Source organism: Paroedura picta, chromosome 11, assembly GCF_049243985.1.
Source record: "Paroedura picta isolate Pp20150507F chromosome 11, Ppicta_v3.0, whole genome shotgun sequence".
NCBI classification, from domain to species: domain Eukaryota; kingdom Metazoa; phylum Chordata; class Lepidosauria; order Squamata; family Gekkonidae; genus Paroedura; species Paroedura picta.
In genome coordinates this window covers 13,813,318-13,838,791 of record NC_135379.1, presented here as the reverse complement: position 1 = coordinate 13,838,791, position 25,474 = coordinate 13,813,318, and the positions used below count along the sequence as shown (strand labels likewise).

Genomic DNA, 25,474 nt, shown 5'->3' with positions numbered 1-25,474 from the left:
TCTTTTCTTTAGCAGCTATCTGTTCCCCGCTATCCACAGAAAATGTCACTTTTAAAGATCTGTTGAAAACTGAAATGGAACTGGCACTTTATATACAGTTGTATGTTGCTTTCCACAGCTTTTCAGATAAAGATATTAAGTGTTACTACTTTGTATTACTTCTGAAACTGATCACATGCCAGTCACAATAGTAACTCTATGCAGTTACTCCACATCAAGTTCAGTGACTTTAATAATGTGTATATGAGAATAGGTGTGCATAGAATTATGCTGTAAATCATTTAAAACAGGGGTAGTCAACCTGTGGTCCTCCAGATGTTCATGGACTACAATTCCCATGAGCCCCTACCAGCGTTTGCTGGCAGGGGCTCATGGGAATTGTAGTCCATGAACATCTGGAGGGCCACAGGTTGACTACCCCTGATTGAAAAGCTCCCTCTCTTGTGCCACAGTATCTGTTGTCCTGTGCTTGCAGGCTGCCCCTTAAACAGTTTTCTAAAATAAAGGGATGAGCCTGTGTGGCATGACCGGTGGGGGGACAGGAAAAGGGAAGAGGCAATTGTGACTATGGCTAATTTTCTAACCCTACTGTACAAAGGGACACCGCCAAGTTTTTGAGACTTGATCCTAGCCTAACACCTATCCTTAGTGAGCTGAGAGGGTGATCTGGAGATTCTGGTTCTCTGGGAAGGTTCCAGAAAGTCTAGATCAGGGCTCGGCATCCTGTGATCCTAAGGTTCACAACTGTTTTACAGTTTCACACAAGCAGGCTTCCCAGTGCCAAGGAGGGTGCATTAGAAGTAGTCACATATATAAGATTGCTTACTTACGGGAACATTTCAATGAGTTCTGTAATGAACAAAAAACAATTTGGGAAGCATGCATATGGCACAAAAGCAGCACTCTATATGCTCTATATCAGGGGTAGTCAAACTGCGGCCCTCCAGATGTCCATGGACTACAATTCCCAGGAGCCCCCTGCCAGCAAATGCTGGCAGGGGGCTCCTGGGAATTGTAGTCCATGGACATCTGGAGGGCCGCAGTTTGACTACCCCTGCTCTATATGTAGTTTAAACACACTACAGAAATGTTCAATCATAATCGGTTTTATCTTTCTTTATACCTCTTTCACATCCAAGCAGAGACGTTCTGGATTTAATTAGAAGTTTTACTGTACAGACCAGATCTACTGTGCTTCCCAGTATTTCAGACAGCAACAGAAGATAAAGGGCTATACAATTTAATTTTAATAGAAATTCCACTATGGCATTTTCATATGTTAAGTCACAGATAATGCAGTAAAATGAAAATAAATTGGGGATACTCCATTTCAAAATAACGCACAGTAAATTCTTTTGTTTTTCCACCATCTCAACAAAATTGATACTGTATGTAACTTATTTATTTTTATGTGAGATATTTTTTTTTGTTCTTGTTTAGAATACAAATTTCACATGACTTATGCTGTATTTCCAGATTTTCTTTTGTTTCCAGAGCTACAAATAAATGCAGTTCCATAATACACAGTATTTCATGTTGTCAGAATCTGAATATCAAGCTTGTGGAATAACTATATATCAGAGACATGACTATAAATTTCCTTCTGCCAGTATAGGATTGCTTACGAAAAGTTGGACGTGCAATTAAAATTTCCAGTTTTCCTTTTGAAAGATTTTAACTATTGCTGCAAACAACCCATCAAGGCATATACACGGACACCCTCATCCAGCTGTGCATCTGGAAAATGGGCATCCAAACCATAATGTTCATTTGGCCCTATGGAACAGCTGGATGTGCCTTCTGATATAGATGGGGAAGTACAAAGGTTACGATTTGTGGCACAGCACCAGAGTCGGATCAGGCCACAGATATTAACCCACAAACTCACGCCATAGCTTTCTTTCACTCTGGAAATGGAAAAAAAATGCTGAATGCCACTATTCTATTCTTGTTGGAAAATCTTTAGCCATTCAACCATTACTTTCTTTTGTCTCAGCATATAAAATAATTCTAAACCCAATTAATCATGCTATAAAGCATATTTTAAATGTTATTGACATTTGTTTATTGTTTGTATTGTGGAATGTCCAAAGTGCAATTAAATTTGAAATGGGATACAATTGTCATTGTATTGCCAAAACATATTCTTAAACTGCTTGCCACAGTACTCTGGAAAGCATATTTACCGACTCGGATTTATATCACACCATATAGATTTAAAAATACACATCCAATGACATATAAAAGGAGAGCAACAATGGACACATGACACAAAGTTGTCATATATTACAAGTAAACTCAAATCTAGTCAAGCTTTCCATAAAACCCATCCGATTTTTCAAAAGCATAAATCTTTTCCAAAAAAATTAGGGAACTAAACTGGGATTGTGCCTGCCAAACTAAGAGTGGGTGGGTTCAGTAGCACACACACAAAAAGCTCTTGGCTGGACTGCAGCAAGAACTTCATTGGAACCACCATCCAGGAAGTTCAGCACCATCTCAATTTTCTGTGTTCCATGGGGCAAACTGTGGTGCAATTTGTCAGCTACATTTCTGGCAAATGAAGGGATTTGACTCTGGGTCAAATAAAAAGAGGCAACTAATATGGATGACAAGAGGCAGCAGTCAACCTGTTAACTTCAAAGGCAGAATGCTACTGCCTTCTAACAATAGTTAACGCTTACCTAGCCTGCAGCTTCAAAGTACAGCATCAGAAATCCAAACTAGCTTCAAACAGGTTAAAGTCTTACTGAGAACCACATATACAATTCTAGTTTCTATTCCTATGCATTGTCCTCCCACTAGATTACTGTATTTAGATACCCCACATTTCCTCCCTAGCAGCTTGGATAGGCTGCGAGAGTGACTGGCCAAAGGTCATCCAGTAAGCTTCCATGGTAGAATGGGGCTTTGACCAGCGGTCTTCCAGAGTCCAGCATGAAATTCTACCCAACAGATTAGGACATTCAAAACTGGGGTGAGGGGTGGGGCATCCACCAGAGTGTTATGTTGCACTGAAGGATCACTTTTGTTCCTCTCATATATAAGCTATTTAGTCAAGTATAACTGCTGGTATGATAATGGTCATTAGTTTGGAATATTGCAACTCAGAACTTAAAAAGAAACCTATATTATCACTGAAAATAAACACGCTAAAGTTCCAGCATAAGTGAGAAGGAAGTCACGTCATATAATAAGAACAGGAAAAACATTATTTGCAATTTTCTAAGGAAAGGGGGCTCTTTATGATGTTTTAATTGTTTTATGGATATTTTTAATCTGCTCCTGTAGACCACCCCTAGCCCGCTTGCGGGGATAAGTTGAATAATAAAATAAGCACATAAACAAATAAAATAACAAACTTTTTACCTTTATATATTTCACTAATTTCTGAATTTGCCAGTATTCTGATGGCAAATCTGTGTTTATTTCCTGGTGACGTTCAGGTTCCTCTTCATCCTCCTCACTCTCTGAAGAACTTTCACTAATATCTTCAACTTTTACTGAAACTTTACTAAACAAATACACACAGCAATTCACTTTTAGAAGTTATGGTCAGATAAGCATCAGTCAATAGAACAACCTACCAGGGAGAACTACTGAACAGATTCAGTTTACAGGAGACATCACTGAAACAGAAATAGCAGTATACTCCTAATGTATATTAGCATGATTTCATGCACAGACACACAAACAGCATACCAACTATATTCTAAATGCACAGTTGGGGTTAAAATGCCAAATTAGAATCCAAGAGTTCTAGATTAGGATCCTGCCTAGTAGAATGAGCTCCCAGGAGAGCTATGGGCCCTGCCAGAACTAATGCAATTCTGCAGGGCCTGCAAGATGGAGCTCTTTTGCCAGGCTTTGTTTGAGGCCAGGCCAAGGGGACATCTGGGCCCCTCCTCTAATGTCCCCTAATGCTCCCCAAATATCTCCATACAGACGTCATTCCCTTCTTATTGGGGGTTGGCAGACAGGGAGGGGGGTTGGGGGATATTTTATACTTGTTTTAATGTATTATGTATTGGCCAATTTTATTTGTAGTCTGGTTTTGTGATGTTAACCACTGTAAGGTAGCTGGCCAGGAGTGCCAGTAGAAAGAAAGAAAGAAAGAAAGAAAGAAAGAAAGAAAGAAAGAAAGAAAGAAAGAAAGAAAGAAAGAAAGAAAGAAAGAAAGAAAGAAAGAAAGAAAGAAAGAAAGAAAGAAAGAAAGAAAGAAAGAAAGAAAGAAAGAAAGAAAGAAAGAAAGAAAGAAAGAAAGAAAGAAAGAAAGAAAGAAAGAAAGAAAGAAAGAACCTATCTTTCGTAAAGGATATTTAAATCCCAAGGTCAAAGCCTTTTTAAAAGTGAGATCTGCCCTATACCCTGGTTAAGAAATGCAAGTTAAGGAAATGTCTGTCAAGAGCCAAGTTACGGGTACAATAAAGCCAAGCAATCATCTTCTCTTTACCATGATTGGAAAAATGGTAGCAGATGCAAGTATGAGACAATCCTGCCAGAACCAACAGGTTTATATTTTCAGCTTGGGAGTTCCCTCTTCGATCATGCACAGAAGCAGAAACAACTGGGGAATGTTCTGCTTTAAAAACAACTGCATAAGTTCTTCGGTAGATAATAGTCGAGTTGTTGCACTATTGATGTCATTTGGAAAGCATCCATCGTTAGTGCTTGTGTTGAAAGCTGACGTATTTGTAATTTATAAGAAAGAGACACGTAGTAGGCAGCCACATACCCTTTGGAAGAAGGAGAAGATGCTGTGCTGGCTTTCTTCTTTCCTTCGGAAGGGGCAGCTTTGCTTTCCTTTTCTTCCTTCTCTCTCTTTGCCGCTTTGCCTCTGCAAACATTTTTTTGTTTGTTAACAAGCCATAGTGCTTTTGTGAATATATTGTAAATTTGTGCATGCATTTGTCTGGAAAATCAATTTAGTCAAGGAGGTATATTTCAACTGATTAATGCCAGAATATATGAAGGTTGAAAGAGAATCTCTTCTTATGGATGTTTTAAAAGTTGCCATTACAAATTAACAACACAGCCGATTGAATGTAGAATTTTAAAACATTGGCTGTCGTCCAATAGACAGTTAAGTGTGCTAAAGTCTAATGATTTCAGAGGACTTAAGCACACTTAATTCTCCACTGGATTGTGGCCATGGTTTTCTAATACTAAAAACAGTTCAGGTTTTTGCTTCATATTCATAGCATGAAAGTTGCTGGCATAACAAATAAATCACCTCCATAGAAATTTGATTAAAAGTTACAAAACAACTCAGCGTATGAACCATGTAAGAGCTAAAATGGAGGCAATAATATTTAAGCATGCCTTACAGGGTTAGATACAATCCAGAGAACCTGCTAAGTTGACAATGACTGATGCTACCACAACATCTCCCAGCCACGTTTACGGTACCCTGTTCTACCCATGACTAGGATGTGGCTGGGCAAAGAACTGATCCAGCCATTGGTGCTCACAGCCTGAGCCACTGGACCATTTGGCAAGGAGGATGTCATTTCAGCACAATAGATCCTACATTGTGTACCTGAATAATTCAATTTAGTCATCTGATCTGAAAAAGCTGTCAACAAGCATGAAGACCATTCAATCACACATAATGTGCTCCTTTAAGCACAGTAGTAACAAATTCACAAATTACAGAAAGCCCTTGTGTCCGTCACCAGGACTCTCTGTCAGGCATGTGCCTGGAGTTTCCTACTTGGAACTAACTGCCCAAGCGCATGCAGGCCCTGAGATAGATTTCTTGCTACATTCACTGGGCAGATCCTGCAAGAGTATGAACTGGTACAGGAAGTGGTACCCTGAATGTGTGGACTGGGTCTCCTGTTAAATGTTGTGCTTGGAGGTATTAGTGGTCTAGTTGTTGCACGATGTCTTTGATCTATTTCTAGGCTTCAAGCCAAAGACTTGAATCCTGTCTTTTGCTTCTCTGTGCTTCTACTTTTGATGTCATCCAGCCTATCTGGCTTTAAAAGGGGATTCATCCTCCCCTTTTAAACAGATACCTACTGATAGACCTATCGGTCAAGATGGCTAAAATGGAAACTATGCTTTCCTAATAAGGACTACTGACTTCTGGATTTGGCTATGGGCTTCCACTCAACAGAGTTCTTCAAACACAATGGATTCATTTATTTGTGAATGTCAGGTTTTTAAAATCACAAATACTATTTGTTAAATCATGAATGTGAGTTGACAATGCGTATCATAAAACACAGGGAATTACATACACTTGGGAGCCAGACGTGGACTTCCACTTTAGAGATGGTTCTAATTTCTTGCTGTCAGTATGTTTGCTTTTTACAAGAGGACTCTTAGGCTTCTCAAATGCATTCTTTTCTGAATAGTCATAAAACTTTTGGGGTTGGCCATATTCATCAGTCTCAACCGCTTCCATATGCTGATAATGTTTTTCATGCTTCGGTTCATCGAAAAAAGTATATTCCTAATAAGAGACAAAAATGTTTGGGAAAACTCTTATTTCCACATGAATAAAACATGCTGAGAAATTAGTAACTTTAGGGGCATCTAGCGAGAATTATTTTACTTTTTTCTGTTGCATAAAGATATCCCATAGTTCTCGAAGTAAAAGGCAATCCCCATATTGCTCAGAATGAAGCTGTGATTTATTTTAAAATGATGAGTAATTAAAACAACAGTCTGCTGACACATCTACCTACTAAAGGTGACATAAGGAGAGCCCTGGGGGATTTACAATAGTCCATCTAGTCCAGCATCCTGCCTTACACAGCCAACAACAGGGCACAGAGGCCGAGGCCTTCCCCTGACGTTGCTGCTTGGCTCTGGGATTCAGAGGCCGATTGCCTATCAGTGACCTTAACAGTTAGGGCTGCATTATGACTTTCATGGGCCCCAGGCACTTTTGCCTTCATGGGCTCCTCCCACCATAATAATATCAATATTAAAAATCAATCACTATTCATTATTATGGTCCGAGTCCAGCAAATAAGGATAAATTCCAGAATAAATATTCCCCAGTAACACAAGACTTATTATAACTGTTAAAATATTAATAGTGGCCTACATAAGATATAGATGCAATATATAAAAAGAGAATATAAAACACACTATAAAGTAGCAAAATCATTCCTTCCCTCAATTAGACACAGTGGCTTCTGAGCATAGAAGCCAACCATCCACACCTGGCCACTTTAGAAGTGGATTCTTTATTCCTATCTGATAACATATTAGAGAGATGGTGCGTTCTCTGTCTTCCAGGAGAGCCTTTAATTATAGGAATGATGAGAACATCACGGATCTGATTATAAATTTTACAAAGATAATTTGTTCTAAAGTCTCGACATTCCCATCAGAGCAGAGGCACAAGTGTTCTTCAAATGGGATCTTTATATATCTGCCTTCAAGAACAGCAGAAGGGAAATTTTTAAACAGAGGCTGGATGGCCATCTGACAGAGAGGCTGATTCTGTGAAGGTTCAAGGGGGTGGCAGGTTACAGTGGATGAGTTATTTAAATAATGCAAACAGTCACTTGTATGTTAAGTGAGGAGTGTTTACCAAAGAGAAAAGCCTAGCTCTATCTGTCTTGATTAGCAGTGAGATCATGCTTTTAAGAAATAAATCCCTTGAAGCTGCCAAAGAGTTCCCTTTGGTTCAAGTGGTTTGCATTTTTGAGGATGCTTGGTGGAAATTTCGTTTTAGATCTTGGCCTGAATTATGAAGCCCTCGGATACACAAAGGAGGTGAAGAAAAATCTCCACTGACATTTGAAAACAGTCATTTAAGGCAACATCAACCAAAGACCGAATAGGGATAAAGCGATCGATCATTGTGAGGAGGAGGAGGAGGAGGAGGAGGAGGAGGAGGAGGAGGAGGAGGAGGAGAAGAAAAAGAAGAAGAGTTGGTTCTTATATGCCGCTTTTCTCTACCAGAAGGAGGCTCAAAGCGGCTTACAGTCGCCTTCCCATTCCTCTCCCCACAACAGACACCCTGTGGGGTGGGTGAGGCTGAGAGAGCGCTGATATCACTGCTTGGTCAGAACAGTTTTATCAGTGCCGTGGCGAGCCCAAGGTCACCCAGCTGGGGGAGCGCAGAATCGAACCTGACATGCCAGATTAGATGTCCGCACTCCTAACCACTACACCAAACTGGCTCTAAGGCAGGTGTGCAGAGACTTCCACCTGGTTGTTGAATTTGAAAATCTTGTACAACTGTGTAGAGGGTACAAGTAGGGCACAGAGTTTGGTTCTCAAAGGTCCAAACAGTCATGGATACTGTGCAACTGCTCAATGTCAGTGACCCCAGGAAGTGTAAAAGCAGGATGTGACTTCTCTGTAGGCAGATCGCCCACACTGGATCAAGACAATAGACTCAAAAGTCTGATGGCTGTAACTAAGTGAGCAGCTGCAGTCTCTAAAATCAGGTTCAATAAGTCATGAAACAAGAGTCTTCCCAACGCTTGGGATAATAATAGATATCATCCAGGGCATGGAAATGTTGAGACTGAGAGAATTTGTAATCTACAGCACAGAAGAGATTTTTTTAAAGACACCAGAAGATCTCTCTTCTTCCTGTTCTCTTAAAGAGTCTGAACATGTGCAAACTGTTTGGAAATGGTTTCCTTACCATATGTTATAAAGCAAAGCTATTCCAGACCTCACAGACTGAAGTGTCTCTCCATATTCTAGTCTTACCATATATAACACTCCAACGACTTAATGTGCTAAGGCTTTAACAACTTCCCCTCTTTGCAAGATTATCTTCTTCAAAATTAAAAAAAAAAGATTCTTCTGTATATTTAATATGCATTTAAAGTAGACTCAACAAAAACATTAGCTATTCTGTTTTTTCCACCAGTGAATCAAATTCTATTAAAGTTAAACCCATGACATCCCTGGAAGTATAAAGGCCAATCTACCTAAGCTTGTCTGCAACATAAACACTGATACCATTTTAGCTGGCAAGGCACCTTGGGAATTGCAGTTTGACATGTGTGATCTTCCACAGCAGGGGTAGTCAACCTGTCATCCTCCAGATGTCCATGGACTACAATACCCATGAGCCCCTGCCAGCATTTGCTGGCAGGGGTTCATGGGAATTGTAGTCCATGAACATCTGGAGGACCACAGGTTGATTACCCCTGATCCACAGCATCTCCTAATCTTCTGCCAGAGGGTGAAGACTTATTTTTTTTCAATGCCCCCAATAAATGTTATTGGCCCTCTTCCCTGGATCGTGTGTTGGTTGTTTTCATTTCTATTAAACTATTTTATACGTACTTCATTTTAAATCCTGTTTTAATACTGAAATGTTTTAATGTTTGCCACCTTATATCAGTGGAAAGGCAGAAGAGAAATGTTTTAAATAAACAAATAAAACAAATTGTAGCTTCTCAGAGCACAGTGTATGATTCTTACACTAGCACAACTCTGTGTCCCCTGTGCTCAAATTTCAAGGGTTTATTCCAATAAAATTACAAATTTCTTATAATATGTAAGAAAATATTGTCTGACAAAGTGTAGGGTTGTTTGAAAACTAAGGAAGACAAAAATGACCTGAATGACAAACAAATAGGAGCGAGCAACTCCAGTGTTTCAGAAATATCCTGAGATGCACTTGGATCCTCTATTACAAGAAGGTATACTGGGTCTATCTACCTGCCTATCAACTGACCCATCTCATTTTATCCTTCCCTACCTCCAAAAAGCATGGGGCAACATATCTGCAACAAAGGAGATTTCAGATACTAAATTAATAATGATTGTGTAAAAGACCAGTATTTTCAAGAACTAGGCTGTTACAAATTAAATAATCACAAATTATTTTAAGAAAGAATATTATTCCACCATATAGTATTGGGCATACTAATTCCAAAAACAGTAATATATATTATGGAAGAAGTTTGCCCATCCCCTTCCTGATAACAGCTGGGATCTAAAGAACCCCTGCAATAACCCCTGAAAGGATTCTGTGCAGGGCTGGGAAGAAGAAGAAGAAGAGTTGGTTCTTATGTGCTGCTTTTCTCAGGAGTCTCAACGTGGTTTACAATTGCCTTTCCTCTCCCCACAACAGACACCATGTGTGGTAGATGAGGCTGAGAGAGCCTTGATATCACTGCTCAGACTTTATCAGTGCTGTGGTGAGCCCAAGGTCACCCAGCTGGCTGCCTGTGGAGGAGGAGTGGGGAAGCAAACCCAACTCGCCAAATTGGAAGTCCGCACTCCTAAGCACTACACCAAGCTGGCTGATGAGCTTCCCTCCTAGCTGCAGCTTCTGCACCTGACAGAGTATTGCTCTGGAAGGTAAAGGGCAGGGATAAGAAAAAGAGACAGTGAGCCCCTTTGCAGGGGCAGAATACCTTGATTGGACCTTGGCCAATATTTAGCATAATGAATTTTCCTCCAGATCTGCAAATAATGAAAACCTGAAGACTAACGCTAAGAACAACATGGTAACTTTAATTGCGACTACTGTCTGTGCGAATTTTATTCTGAGGAGGTACAATATGTTTCTCATCCCGAAAAGCCAATAACACTTAAATTTTAGAGCTCTGGTAGCATGGAGGTAAGATACACTCTGAGCTGGAAGACCCACTTGTGTCTGACATTTAAATCAAAGAGAATTCTTGTAAAATGAAGAATATTCCTTTTTTATTCAAGTCATAAGGGTGAAGTTAAAGAGAGGAATGGTTTTGATTATATAAAGTATTGTCAAAGAAAGTTGACCTTTTTCATTAAAATATGATATTTTCCTGCTTTAAAAGTTATACTACTGCTCAAAGGAAAACCATCTGCAGACGGCTGAAGGTTGAGAAGAAGTTATTTGCCAACTGCTGCGATTCTAAGCTCACTTGCTTGGAAGTTAGTTTTATCAAAATCGATGCAGGTAGAACTCCAAACATACCATTTCTGCTATTGATACAAGTATTTTAACTGAACTACAAACCTCAATTGAGGAAACAACACCTATTAACCATTGATGATTACACTCAACATGCACATGTGAAATGCTGGTCCTCTAGGGGGGAAAGAAGTATATGAAGTTATCAAATGTTTTCCATTGCAGAAAACTCTTGCTGGTGTTTTTACAAAAAGGCTTCCCACAGTGCAGCTGGAAACAAAGTGCTTGTAATTAGGTACTGCACAAGCAACGATGACGACTGCCTGCTCAATATGTACTTTACTAAGCACTGCTTGATCTTATCTACATGGGAATGCAAATGACAAAAATGTATTTAAAATGCTACTTTTTAATAGCCATTAGAAGGGCCTAACAGAAGCTCTTTGGACACAATTTCTATTAGGGAAGCAGCATGAGGGGGAACCTTTCTGTGTCCCACTACCACTTTTTAAATGTTAAACAAAATGTCAGAAGGTGTGATCACAGAACCCCTAAAATCCCAGGGCCATAGATGACAAAGGGTAGAGGAATTCTTAAGACTATTTTATTTCAAACTGCAAGCTGCTGTTCTGCCTCTGCCTTTTCTAGCTAATAAAACTGATCTTATTACTTAGAAATCTCTCCCTCTAGCTTTCATTTTCTGAGTATTGCTCCAACTATACCCTTGAGTAGCAACGCTACTATTGACCAGTGTATATTCACTTTATGTACCCCCTCTCTAGTAGGTGGCCCATTTTGAAACTGTTGGTTTTAAATTGTTAAGTTTAATTAACTAAATCGCATTTCAGATGTTATTTTATGATGTAATGTTATATTACAATGTTGTGAGCTGCCCTGAGCCCCCAAAGGAAGGGCAGCATATAAATAGATAAATAATGAATAAGGGTTGGACAGATGCATGGAAAAATATGTACCGCTGTGTTTTCCAGATAGCTGTTTGGTCCTAATTAAACAATATTTCAGTATGGAACTAACCTTGTTAGATGAGGCGATATAGATGGAATGTATACCATCCAAATGGATATCACATATACAGAATAAACAATAACAAAAACACCAGTTTGTACAGCTGATCCACTAGCAGAGTTTCTTCCAATGGAAAGAGTTTCCCCCTGATCATAGAATAATGCTTGGAAGATACCTCATGGTTCATCTAGTCCAACCTCCTGCACTATGCAGGACACCCACAACCCTATCACTCACCCATGATGCTAGTGGAATGCATTAGTGCGATCCAACCCAACACATACCTGTTTAGCCATATTTTCTACAAACGCCGCTGATCTTTCCCTTAAAAACGTGACAAGGTCTTTAGATATGTCACTCTTTCTCTCATAGTTGAGTTCATCTCTTTCTTTTTCTCTTCCCTGCAAAAGCAGCACATGTTATTTTTCTTCCACAGCCTTGCATATTCTTGAAATACACACATCTCACTCGCTTTCCAGGAACACAGACCAAGTCTTGAAATGATTTAGTGTGGTTCACTCTGATCTCAGCATTCAAAGTGGGCACAGCTGCCCATTCAATATGAGGCTCACAACACTGAGCCTTCCCCACCACCACCACCACCACTTCAAGTTTGGCAACCATGTATTTCTTTTGCTTCTTTCAGCAGTGTTTTTTTTTAATAGCATCATCATTCAAGAGATGTTCTATCATTTTGCCAATGAATAATGTTGATACACTATAATCGTTGTGATAATCAAGGAAAGAGATGTGTTTTCTAATTAGTATGCTGAACTACAAACAACATAGCTCAACAGTATAGCATAAAGAACAGTTAATATAAGAGTATAAAATAAGTTAAATGAGCATAAGAACCTCTGTGTGCTATAACTATTGATTGTCTATTGCCTGCCTGAAGAAAAGGTGGAAATGACAGCATGGTCCCTTGCACAGGGGAGAAAGTTGGTACGATGGCACAAGTTCTGTACTGTTTGCCTAATCACTATGACTAAAGCAGGGAGTCACAGAACAGTCTCCTTAGTGACTAAAGAAAGTGTTCCATTACTTGCTTCTTTAGTCATATTGCAGACCAAATGTTATAGCATGTCTGCCATTACAGTTCTCATTTCCCCTTGGCACTTGGCTCAAAGGTTCAATCAGGAGTACAATGATGCTCAATAGCTGGATTGGGAACTGATGTAAAACAGCGTTCAGTTGTTTACCATTTGGCCCAAAACATAAGGACTGTTAAGGCTATGATCTGCCTTTGGATGTCTTTATTACTTACGCCATTTAAAAATACTCCTGCTGTGCTGCAAGTGACGTACATAGGGTCTGAGTCACATGGTTTAATGATCAAATAGCAAATTTCCCCATGGACTTGTCTCCAAGGTGGGGCACGACATCCATTCGAGAATTCATAGTCTGTAATTAAAACAGCAGCTTTGTTTCGGCCCACGTTTCTCAACTACATGGCTAGTAACGAAGCATCAAAAGAATTTGGATGATAATCTGAAGATTCTTATTCAGTCACTAGGGGGAGGGATATATGCAGCACAAAGAGTTTGTGGACACAGACCGTACATAGATCCCAAATCACAAGCTAGCTCGTGAAGCGAGTTTAAGGATAGCCTACAAAAACAGATGGCAATAAATGTACTCATCTTTGGGGTGTCACAGAATCCATGTTGAATTATGGGAGTTTCTAGTAAGATGGACCCTCCCGGGGCACTGTCATTTAACTGTAATTACATTGACATCTATCGTGAACGTGCAATAACAATTATGGGACCAAAAGATATTTAAAAAGAGTTTGCACCTGATGTATATTCCAGCGATTCAAGGACGGCATTTTCCCTTGCCCCAGAGAAACGCTTAAGCAGATCTACTTCATTTTTCACGGCAGCAGGAGTTAATCTCACTTCTCTGTAATTAAGATATAATAGTTATGTTACTTATACTAACAGGGTCTTATACATTCTAATATCTAAGAGGACAGTTACACAATTCAGTGACTGGGGGGGTGGGGGTGGAAACGTGACAGAAGAAAAAGTTTTCTTAAACAAATCAAACTTATATCCTGCATACAGAAAAGACCGGAAGTACATTACTTTTTACTGAGACTTGCACATACTTAAAAAAAATATATTGAATGATAACACTTCATTGGCTGCACTCCAGAGATCCCTTAACATCCTCAGATTGGTAATAAATAGGACTGTAAGCATTAACAGGGTTAATGGAAAAGTTACATTTCTGAACATTCAGCAGCGCAGTCCTAAACTGAGTTACACCCTTCTAAAACTATTGTCTTTTGCAGACTTAGAGTGGCATGAGTCCTTTTAGGACTGCATTTTAAGTTAATTAACTTATAGGAAATGTTTTTATGCATTGGGAATGACATTGTAGGAGCCATTCTGGTCGCACTGTGTTACCGCAACAGGTAATGAAAGAGGAAATCTGAAAGATGCTGGTCTTTTTGCGTAGTTCTTATAACTCTGTTATAAAGAGCCTCTTGTGGCGCAGAGTGGTAAGGCAGCCGTCTGAAAGCTTTGCCCATAAGGCTGGGCGTTCAATCCCAGCAGCCGGCTCAAGGTTGACTCAGCCTTCCATCCTTCCGAGGTCGGTAAAATGAGTACCCAGCTTGCTGGGGGGTAAACGGTCATGACTGGGGAAGGCACTGGCAAACCACCCCGTATTGAGTCTGCCATGAAAACGCTAGAGAGCGTCACCCCAAGGGTCAGACATGACTCGGTGCTTGCACAGGGGATACCTTTACCTTTACCTTATAACTCTGTAATCCTTGAATCTGACTAAGAAAGGTAGATGATATATGCAGGGAATAAATAATAACATTTTCTTAAAATAGCAAATGGTAGCCTTTGTTTATTAAGCTGTAAATTATTGTACACTTCTCCCAATATCCTCCAAAAGGATATCTGCTGACATATTGGTAATATGCAAATTTGTTCATCCAAATTTGTTCCTTGATCATTTCACTTCTAAATGTAAACAATCTAGTGGAGTCCCTGCTCCCACAACCACAGGAAGCATTTGTTTTTTTGTTGTTTATATTTCAACTTTTATTCTGCCCTTTCTCAAAAAGACTTGGGGTAGATTCTCCTGTATATATAATAATATTTTATGATTTATTTCACATACCCCCAACTTTCTCCTTACTGGGGATCCAAAGTGGTTTACAGTTTATCTTTGTAATAACCCTGTGAGGTAGGCTATACGCATGTCTGTAATGCAAATGTATAGAAAATTGCCAATTGCTTGCCCCAGTTTTGAGAAGCCATTTAATACCTTTTGTTTTTACAAAACTGTCAAAATCGCTCTGGTGTCATTCTGGGTTCTAAACAAAGAACTGCTTTCGATTAACAGAACAAGAATAAAACCTCATTTGCTAAAAAGCTAAGAGTTCCCTTTGAAATATACTCACTGTGAAATCTGTTTCAAAGAACTGTTGAGCAGTTGCATATCCAGTTGCTGGAGAAGAAGGGAAATTTTCATTTTCATTTCGATATCATCAGCATCGTCTTTTTTCACTTTGTCTAATAAACGAAGCATGGACATATCCTCTCCTTCAATGGTCCCATATCCAGGGCCAAGAATCTTCACAATGGGATCTCTATTGACTGTAAGTTATTCATATTGGTGCAAAAATTCAAAAGTTAGGACACATCACGGTGGTCAAGACTCAGCTTGTCAAGAAGTAACTATTTATGAAATGGAATGAAAGACATTTTAATTAAGCATTTTCTGATGGCAGCAGACTGTGCCTTGCTCTGAACCAAGATGAACTGTCTTTCTTGTGGGATGCTCCTAGCAGTTACGTTCTTGTAGGGCCAAGAACAGGGTACAGCAGTGCCAAGCCTTTGACTCGGGGCCAAATAATTGGGCAGGAAGACAAAATAAGTTGTGGGAGAATCCCTGTGTAGTGCAGAAGAACTGGAATTTATAAGCAGAAAGTCCGGAAGAGCGAAGGCTGATTCCCAGCTCCTGCAGAAGTCACATTTAGTGCATGTATACCAGTGTCTGCTTGTGGTCAAGATTCAACTAAAACAGCAACAGTATAAAATATTACCTTGAAGGCATGCTTGTGCTTCTTTTAGCCTTTTTTCCGCAGCCAAATGCAGCAAACGAGACAGGTGTGCAAAGCTGCGGACTTTGACGGTTGATCCAGAGAGCAAGAGCAGCGGCTGTCCATCTTTGTCTGTTTCTTGGGACTGAACTTTTTTTTCACTAGAAGAATAAACACAAACAGACAGTAAAACTTCTGAATGGGCAGCAGCTACGAAAATTTGTGATTAAAGCACGTGCCAGGATTTGGCCATATATGGATTTCTCTAAAGATACCGAGTGATGAAGATGCAATCTGAATAATAGAGAAATGGACACAAAGAGTTTTAAATGTACAACCACCTTCATACCAAGGCATGGAGAGTGAATAGAATCAGATACCCAGTTCCTTCTCCTTCCTCTCTCCTAGAGACACAGATCTGTGAGAATATACATTTATTGGCAGGGACTGGCTTCATTTTGTCCCTGTCAATTTCTGAGATGCTACAGATAGTATGTTTAACTAGAGATCAAGCCCGTTGCATTCCGTAATGCAACAAGCATTAGATTGGGGGGGAGGGAGAACTCTGCAGACAGCCTCCCCCTCCCCCCAGGACCTGGAAAGGCTGCAGGCAGCTGTTAGAAAACTCACCAGCAGGGGCAGCTCTCACACAGCAGGGATCTGCAGCCTCCAAACCTCAGAGGGAAGTGGAAGGAGGAGGGGGTGGTCAGGGGTAGGGGATGGAAGGCGATTGGCTGGCTGCTGGCAAGCCGATTGGAGTAGGAGGCACTCAAGGGCGGGACAGCTAGCACTTAAGCTATGAAACACGCTCCTCCTCTAAGCTCTCACCACAAATATATTATGTGGAACAGATACTTGAAAAATAGGCACAATGTATCTTTAGTATAGTTTTGTCCCATCCTTTCAAGGAGCTCATTGTGAAATAGGTGAGGCTGAGAAAAAGTGCCCACAGTCCCCCAGTGAGATTTCACAGCTGAGTGGACATTTTTACCCAAAGTATGTCTAGTCTGCCATTCTAACTGCTATGGTGCACTACCTTCATCTGAACACCTCGCTATCGTCCGCTTAAGGACCTAGATGATGAATATTAAGAGTGCATCTTGTGCTCTCCATGATATAAAATTGTTCCTGACAAGACTCTTTTCTTTCTCTTATAATAGTAAATGGCTGCTCTTCATATATACAGAAAAAGATAAAGTGATGCACATGGGAATCCTCTTAGGGAGGAAACTCAACTTCCACCCTAGTCCTCAAAATGTCAGCTTTGAAGCAAACAAACCTTTCCCTCTCTCTCAGCAGTCTTGTTAACAGAACTCCATTTATTTGACTCCACAAAGTGTAATGCAAAGTACCTACACAATTGCCATACTAAGGTCTTATCAGTTATATTTTCATCCCACCCTTTCTTACCTGACCTCATAGCCTGATTCAAATGCAGAAGGCTGGAGCTGAGTCTGCCATTCAAGGGGCTCCTTGAAGATGAAAGCAGCTTCTTGAGGGTGTTTGCTGCTAAAGCTTTCGGTAAACTTAATTATTTCATTGAGGAGAGATTCATTCAGTGGGGTGATTTCTAGTGTGCCAGTCCCAGAACCAGCTGTCGTCCACTGAGCTGCTCTTGTCAGTGCCACGCCCATGGCAAAGGCTCAGCTCACACACCTTGGCAGAAAGGCAAGAGTATTAGATATTAAACAGGTTTGAGAAAGAGGCTGAGTGAGTGATAACATTTACGCACGGGTATGTACTATTCCCACAAGGCAATTACTGTAGCTGTACAGAGACAACCTAAAAAGGATTTCTCAGGGTGAGGGGGGGGAGAGAGGATCCTTTGGTGGATGCTGAGCATTCCCCACCCTGCCTCTCCCTTCCCTCTGTGAAGGGGTAGTCAAACTGCGGCCTTCCAGATGTCCATGGACTACAATCCCCATGAGCCCCTGCCAGCATTCGCTGGCAGGGGCTCAAGGGAATTGTAGTCCATGGACATCTGGAGGGCCTCAGTTTCACTACCCCTGGAAGATGCCTGGCCAGGCGCCTCTTCCCGGCCTCAACACAAGGGCCGGCTGTGTAGGGCTGACCCATTTGCTCCCTGCATAAGGCTGCGCTGCCACGGCAAGAGGGAGCCCTCAGCTGCACCTGCTGCAGTCCTAAGGGCTCATTCCACACATGCTGGATAACACGCTTTCAAGGAACTTCAGAAACACGTGTTCCTTTTCAGCCCAGCAGGAACACCCAGCTGCAAAAGCCCATTGATGGACATTATTGAGCCCTACATGCACACCCGCTTCGGAGCAACCTCAGCTGAAGGAAGTGCGGCAAGCACCGGCCGGGGGCGGGGGCGGACTTCGAGGAACCTCGCCCGGTCGACACCAAGCCCCCACGACCCGGAAATGCGGGGGGACTCCACAGCCGCGCGCCCTTCTCGGAGCAACCGACCCCCACCCCCACCCCGCGCGGGCTCGGCACCTTCCTGAAGAGCGCCGGTCCTTGGAAATGCAGGCGGGAACCGTTAACGCTCCGGAGCAACGGCGCGTCGTGGTTACCATGGCGACAGTCGGGACGCGGCGTTGGGTTGCTAGGAGCCGGCCGTAAACAATGCGCGCGTGAGGCGCGCTCTTCGGGTCCGTCCCTCCTCTGGCCATTGGCTGTTGGGAGGGCTCTCCCGCCGCTCACCGCCTTCGGGGGAAGCCCATTCAGCCAATCCCCGCCCACCCTGGAGTGTCTCTTCTTGTCAATCATTCCATGACTGTTGTAAATCATTCGGTACTCATCTCCCTCCCCTTCCTGCCATATTTGGATCGCCTTTCCGAACCAGGTAGGTAGGTAGATTTGAGCCCAGTTAAAAAAGAAAAAAAAAGTTGGGATTTTTCAGACTTCTCAGTATTTTCCGAGGGAAAGAGAGTCATGAAATTACTCTTCCTATATTTCTATGCTGGCTTTATTGTTGCTCAAAGGAAACAAAGCTAGGAAGAAACCTGACCCATTAAAACAGCAGCACAATTAAACACTGCTCAACACTAAGTAATGGGAAAGCACCCCACCTAAGTAATACAGACCCTGCCCTTAAACTGGATGGCAGGTCTCCTTTGCTTTCAATAAACTGCAGCAGTTCCATATAAAGGTGCCCAAATTGTACTTGGCAGCTGCAGAACGTTTTCTCAGGTTTTAACTACAGGTAGTAACAGTAAAGTTAATTGAATTTATTTGCGTTCTAAGCTGCCATTCTGAGTTTTTGTATATAATTTTAACATTTCCAAAAGCTATTGGAATTAATTTGGGGCAAAGGGGAATATCATAGGCCTTGACGTTTTTTTATCTGCTCTCCTACTGTTTGTCCAGATTCTTCAAAATTTTGCAATTGCAGGATTTGTGCAGATCTTATTGCAGATCTTATTGCCAAGTGTTGGGACTTTAGGCCTCTGTTTTCAATGATCTTTCTATATTAATGAAGAAGAGCATCTTGCCTTCAGAGATGCCAGGGAATAATGTGGCATAGAGTTGGACATTTGTGGATCCGGGGTCTGTTGAGCCACACTGAAGCTTCAAAGGGAGGACACAATGGAATTAGTCTCCTGCTGAGCACCCTCCCCTTTATGGAGCTTTTGTCCTTGTGTTTTCCACACAGACCAAGCTACTGACATCTGTTGCTTGTTATACATTTCTCCAAATTCCTCCAGTGTTGTCAAGATTATTGGTCACCGGTCAAAAATATATTGCAATTGTGTTGCATAAGAATACAAACTCCTAATTGGTTTAACAATTCCTTTTGTTTCTAGATCCCCCTAATGCTGGCTTATTTTTTTTTATTCTACATAGATGAGAATTCGACTCCTGAAATAAGAGAGAATTTCATGATCCTTTGTACAGTAACCAGCCTGTCCAATCTTTTCTCCTGATTGTCATACAGTCATCTTTCTGTATCAGCATCTAGCAGTCATGGGCGGTCACCACTTACCACAACAAAGGAGTCAGTGTCAAAGATGCCACGACACTTTTTGGATATGCAAAAGTGAAATCTGTGACACTCACTGCTCTAGGAAGATTATGTGGTTACTCCAGTTCATTTACTAGTGTATGGAACATGGCTGAATTCATAGGAATGTTTAGGGTTGTTTTTTTTTTAAGTGAACAGAAAGCAACCCCTTTACCCATGCCAGGTAAAAATATCAATTAGTAGCCTGCGGTTTAAGTAAACAGCTTCTTGTTGGCCTGTAATCTGTTTATGAGTAAAGTTGGGTTTGGAGGCTCTTTAACTCAGAGCCAGAGGTTAGTTTGTATATTTTACTTTGAGGCATCCAGGCCGTTGTACACAAGTCATAACCTGTTCTCGAAACAGCTTGTACAGAGACATGGACCTCAGATGGTATGGGTGAGCCAGTGTGGTCCCGTAGTTGAGACTCTGCAGCTTGTTACAGCCGGGAAGGCACCAGCAGCCTAGAAAAAAATGGTGCTCTTTTTAGCCTACATTTCCCACCTGTAAAGCAGAAATCAAATTGGTGTTTTTTTAAACGAATAAAGCATTTTGATTATCAAACTCCTATATTAAAGATATTTCATATTATATTCTATTTTATAGCACTTTGTATTTATGATTTTGCTCTTTATTGTGCTAAGAATCTTTCAGTCCTTTTCTGCAATTGTCTGTATTCTCTGGTTTCCTTTTATTGATCTCTGACATCAAATTTGCACCATTTACAAAAATCACAGCATCTTGATAAATGCTAGACAAGAGCAGATACATGTCTACCTCCCATACAAATGATAGCTCCATATCAAGACTTCTGTGAAGGCTTAAGGGGGTGGCAGGTTACAGTGGATGAGCGATAGGGTTGTGAGTGTCCTACATAGTGCAGGGGGTTGGACTAGATGACCCATGAGGTCCCTTTCAACTCAGTTATTCTATGATTCTACGCCAGCCAGATGGGAGGCATGCCAGAAGCTCCATACTCACCTGGAAGCATGGAGGCTGCCTGTTATATGAACCATCTCTTAATGAAGCCTATTTATAAATCAACAACAGCATCTGGGCTCTAGTCTATGGCCATTGGGCCGCTCTGCCTAGAAAGCAGTGCAAAAACATTACCATCTTCAAATACAGCATCGCAAAGGTATACAGAACACGGAACCAGTTTGAAGTGTTTCTTATTAGAACGGCTGAAATCCAGGATATAACACCGAGTACAAAGCTCAACAGAGATTCTCTTGTTTAACATCATTAATTTATAATGTTATACTTTATAGATTTCCAGCAAGAGAATACATATGCACATCTTTGGTGAAGTAACCGTGATATCCCAAGTCCATTGACTTTCATGGACTTAGAAGGGTATAGGATTTCTTTGCAACTGGACCAACCTTACAGCTCATCTTTTCCACATATTGCACAAATTGTGATCATTTAGAAAGACTGATTACCGACCCAAACAAGGACCTCCCACCTGACATCCAAATTCACAAAAGTGCTTTGCTGAAGCCAAACTGTTACATTGCATTGACCAGTGCTAAACTGAGGGCCTTCCAGAGCACCAGAATAATCTCTCTCCACCACATATACTATCTTTCCTGTCTGACTGTTGTGTCTATTGGTAGAACAGCTTATAACATATTATAAAGGGTTCGTCTTAAAGAACCCACCAGTTAAAGAAGTTATTTTGATATTCTGGAGTGGCTGTCAAAACCAACTTTGATCATTGACAAGTCAATGGCTGTGCAGAGACCAATAAGGTATGAAATGTGTGCATATAAGCTATGCCAAAAGATAGTTGCTTGCCAAATCAGGTAAACTTGACAAAAGGGGGAAATAATGAGGTAAGTGCAGTTAGAGTTCTGAGAAACCTCTATAGTTTTTGGCTTCTAGTTTCAGTTAATTGTAGACTCTTTCTCTCTCCCCTTCACTCACACACACATACACATGCTGACTGAACTGTTGTATGTCCAGAAATAGTTTGGGGGCATTCCAACCACTCAGAAGCTAGTTGCTTTTTTAAAAAAGAAAAAGATTCAGGTGGGTTGATATGTTGGTCTGTATCAACAGAATGGTAATGACTGGGGAAGGCACTGGCAAACCACCCCGTATTGAGTCTGCCATGAAAACGCTAGAGGGCGTCACCCCAAGGGTCAGACATGACTTGGTGCTTGCACAGGGGATACCTTTAACCTTTACCTTATCAACAGAATGAAGTTGGAGTCCAGTGGCACCTTTAAGACCAATAAATGCAGGGTTTATACTTTCACTAGTAATCAAGCCCTCTGTACTAACAATACAGCGGGCGCTAGATAATGATCTTTTAATAGTGATGGAGCATAGTGTCAAAAATCACAAAACTCCAGCTCACTTACTTTGGCTATATCATGTAATCCTACTCAATGGAGAAAGCAATTTTGCTAGGATTGGTCAGTGGGAAAAGGAAACCAGGCTGACAAAGGGCATGTTGATTGGACACAATCAAAATGGACACCAGTTAGAACATTGCATGGCTGAGGGAGTTGGTGAGGGATCGGGGATCATGGCAACAGCTGTGCCATGGGATTGCCAAGAGTCGGACATGACTGTACCTCTGACATCAACAACAACAACTTAAGAAGCATACAATAAATTGTTCTTTATCTTCTTTTTGTGCCAGTGTGTTCAGCACCATCTCTTCGTGAAGAGAATGCAAGATTCGTGAAGTTCATAGGCATGCATAAAGTTGAAATTCAAGGGCACAAGGGTGTAGCAACTGCAAGGAAGCAATGCAATCATAAGAATGACTCCATGCATGTTTGTTCAGATGCGTTCCAACGGGCAAGTGAATGCTCAGTTCCTTCTTTGCAACCAGCAAGCAGGACACAAATTGAAAGAGTGGTTGGTCAAGCATCCCGATTGTACCCTCAAAAAGCCCATGATGTATTTAATTTATCGCTTTATGTTTTCTGTAGCACCACTTCATCAAAATGATGGCTTTAAAAAGAATATAGTAGTGGAGTCACCCATCACTGTGCATGAACCTGGTGGTCAAAGCCAATGTGGCGTAGTGGTTAAGACCACTGGTTTCTAATCTAATCAGTCCTCTCAGAGCTCTCTCAGCCTCAATGACTTCACAGGGTGTCTGTTGTGGGGAGAGAGAGGGAAAGCGATTTTAAGCTGCTTTGAGACTCCTTTAGTAAAAAGCCGAGTATAAAAACAAATTCTTCTTCTTCTTCTTCTTCTTCTTCTTCTTCTTCTTCTTCTTCTTCTTCTTCTTCTTCTTCTTCTTCTTCTTCTTCTTCTTCTTCTTCTTCTTCTTCTTCTTCTTCTTCTTCTTCTTCTTCTTCTTCTTCTTCTTCTTCTTCTTCTTCTTCTTCTTCTTCTTCTTCTTCTTCTTCTTCTTCTTCTTCTTCTTCACCACCTTCACCACCTTCACCACAATGGTGGGCATCTTAATTTGGCAAATTAATTGATGTGCTTGCATAAAGAGGCCAGGATGCTGCTGTAACTTTAGCAAACAGCTTCTGAAACAAGCAAACAACTGTAGGACATCCCTCACCATCACCACCACCACCACAAAAAGCAATGCAGCTGACTATTGGTACAAGACTGGGAGAAGATGCATTTAGAGGTTCAGCTGACATTTTTTCTGTTTGAGACAGTATTTGGTGTTCCTTGAAAATTGACTTCAATCCAGTTTTTGACTCTGTGAGTTATTTATTAGGAGCAGTCATGACTGTTTCCAAAACCAGCATCTTCCAGAACCATCCAAGTCAACCTCAGCAACCACATCCCTGACAATTAGGCCATTTTTAAACTCCCTGCTTAGCTGCTTTACTTAGATGGACACATGTTTGAGGGCCAGCTGATCTGGAGACCAAACAGCTAAAGGCTCAGTTGAGTGTTAATAGGAGGGAGGGAAAGTGAATCCTTTGGGATGAGATTCAACGTGAAGGAGAAAAATATGATTCTGAGAAGAGGTTGTCTGGCCAAGAGATGATGCCTTTAGCAACCTTCAAGCCGAGTAAAAGCTGCCTAAAAGCGAGACAAGATATTTGGGGATAATAAATTGACGATTAATAATACCCAGGCAGTTGCTTTTCCTCACAATGACAGGGAAGGAGATTTTGCAGGACACTTACAGAAATGGCTTCCAGATGGGAATGCATGATATAATATCCAAAACTTAATGTGATTTAGGGAGAGCTTAACCAATAAAAGGGAGGGGCAATGCTTTGCAAAATCAGAATCATGCCCTGCGCTTGTTTCTGCTTTCCTAGTTCTGTGGCTCTCTTTGCTTTGGCATCATGCGTACTGTTACTTCAGGACAGAGCCTAAAGGAGCAGAAGGAGGGGAAAAATGGCTAGCAAATATTAGCGACCCCCCCCCCTCTTAACAGAGTTATTAGCAGAATCCTACCCTTTTAACACAGGTTGAAATTCTATGTGATCTCCTCTGCATAAACAATCAACAAATCTATAGTTTCATTTAGTCTGGTTTGTGGTTGTGCTTAAGAATCGCATTGCTTCTCTTGGAATAGGATGAAATGAAAGAGATGAAACCAGTAGAAAAACCAAAAGCTCATGGAGATTTTAACTAAGTGGTGGAACTAAACAGGCAAACATGGCCATGCAGAATATGTTTCCCGTATGTTTTCTTGGGGGGGGGGGTGTCAATACCTTTGATAATACATAAAATATTAAAACCATAATAAAGCTCAAGGCTCTTCTATTCTGCTCCATCCTCATTACTCGGGAAGTAGGAAAACTATCTGTGACTTAATTTGTATTCATAAACATGTTTTGACAAGTGTTTGCAGGAAAGACTCCAATAGCCATCAAGTGGTCCCCCCACATGTATAGTTCCCGCCCTGTCTTGCTCTCCATCTTTTGATAAAGAGGTTGCCATAGTTTATTTATTTATTTGTTATATTTCTATACCGCCCTCCCCGAAGGCTCAGGGAGGTTCACATAAAACAGAAACAATACAGGTAACTTATGTTTACAATAATAAAGTGATAGCAACAAACAACATAGAAGAGGAGAAAAATATGAAGAACATTAAATTAACGCATACTAATAGCCCAGTGGGTTGGGTGGAGTTGTTGTGGGTGCCATAGGAGGGAGGTTCAGGGGGAAGGCCCATGGGAAGTGGTGGTTCAGATCGACCTCAACCAAATGCCTAGTGGAGGAGCTCCATTTTACAGGCCCTGTGGAATTGTTCAAGTTTCGTCAAGGCCCTGATCTCCTCTGGGAGCTCGTTCCACCAGGTGGGGGCCAGGATGGAGAAAGATCTGGCCCTGGTTGAGGTCAACTGGGGCCAGGGATCACTAGAAAGTTGGAAATGCTGAAGCGTAAGGCTCTTTGGGGGGTGTAAGCAGAGAGGGGATCCCTCAGGTACATTGGGCCCAGACCGCATATGGCCTTGAAGGGGATAACCAGAACCTTTTCAACCAGAAGCCAGCCAGTTTATTGATCTGAAGAAAGTGGGATTCACATATTGTCACCATACACAGATGTAGCTGGCTTGATTAAGTATGAACATTATTTACCTCCATTCACTCTGCGCCACAAGAGGCCCATAACATAACTGCTAAATCCCTACAAAT

At 41.2% G+C, this 25,474-nt stretch overlaps 1 protein-coding gene across 4 annotated transcripts in view; it reads right to left on the bottom strand.

The window, feature by feature from the left end:
- ODAD2 (outer dynein arm docking complex subunit 2) overlaps positions 1-18,496 on the bottom strand; it is a 73,123-nt gene extending 54,627 nt beyond the window's left edge. The window contains exons 1-10 of one of the 4 annotated variants that reach the window (XM_077303474.1): positions 18,387-18,496; positions 17,337-17,582; positions 15,930-16,087; positions 15,285-15,480; positions 13,659-13,765; positions 13,128-13,264; positions 12,145-12,261; positions 6,246-6,460; positions 4,736-4,837; positions 3,370-3,514 (exon numbers count right to left, since the gene is read on the bottom strand). In XM_077303474.1, the coding sequence (XP_077159589.1) occupies positions 3,370-3,514; positions 4,736-4,837; positions 6,246-6,460; positions 12,145-12,261; positions 13,128-13,264; positions 13,659-13,765; positions 15,285-15,480; positions 15,930-16,087; positions 17,337-17,560 (1,401 nt within the window). In that variant the 5' untranslated portion in view covers positions 17,561-17,582; positions 18,387-18,496. The other 3 variants (XM_077303476.1, XM_077303475.1, XM_077303477.1) reach the window with 3 other exon arrangements.
- Positions 18,497-25,474: the final 6,978 nt, after the last annotated feature.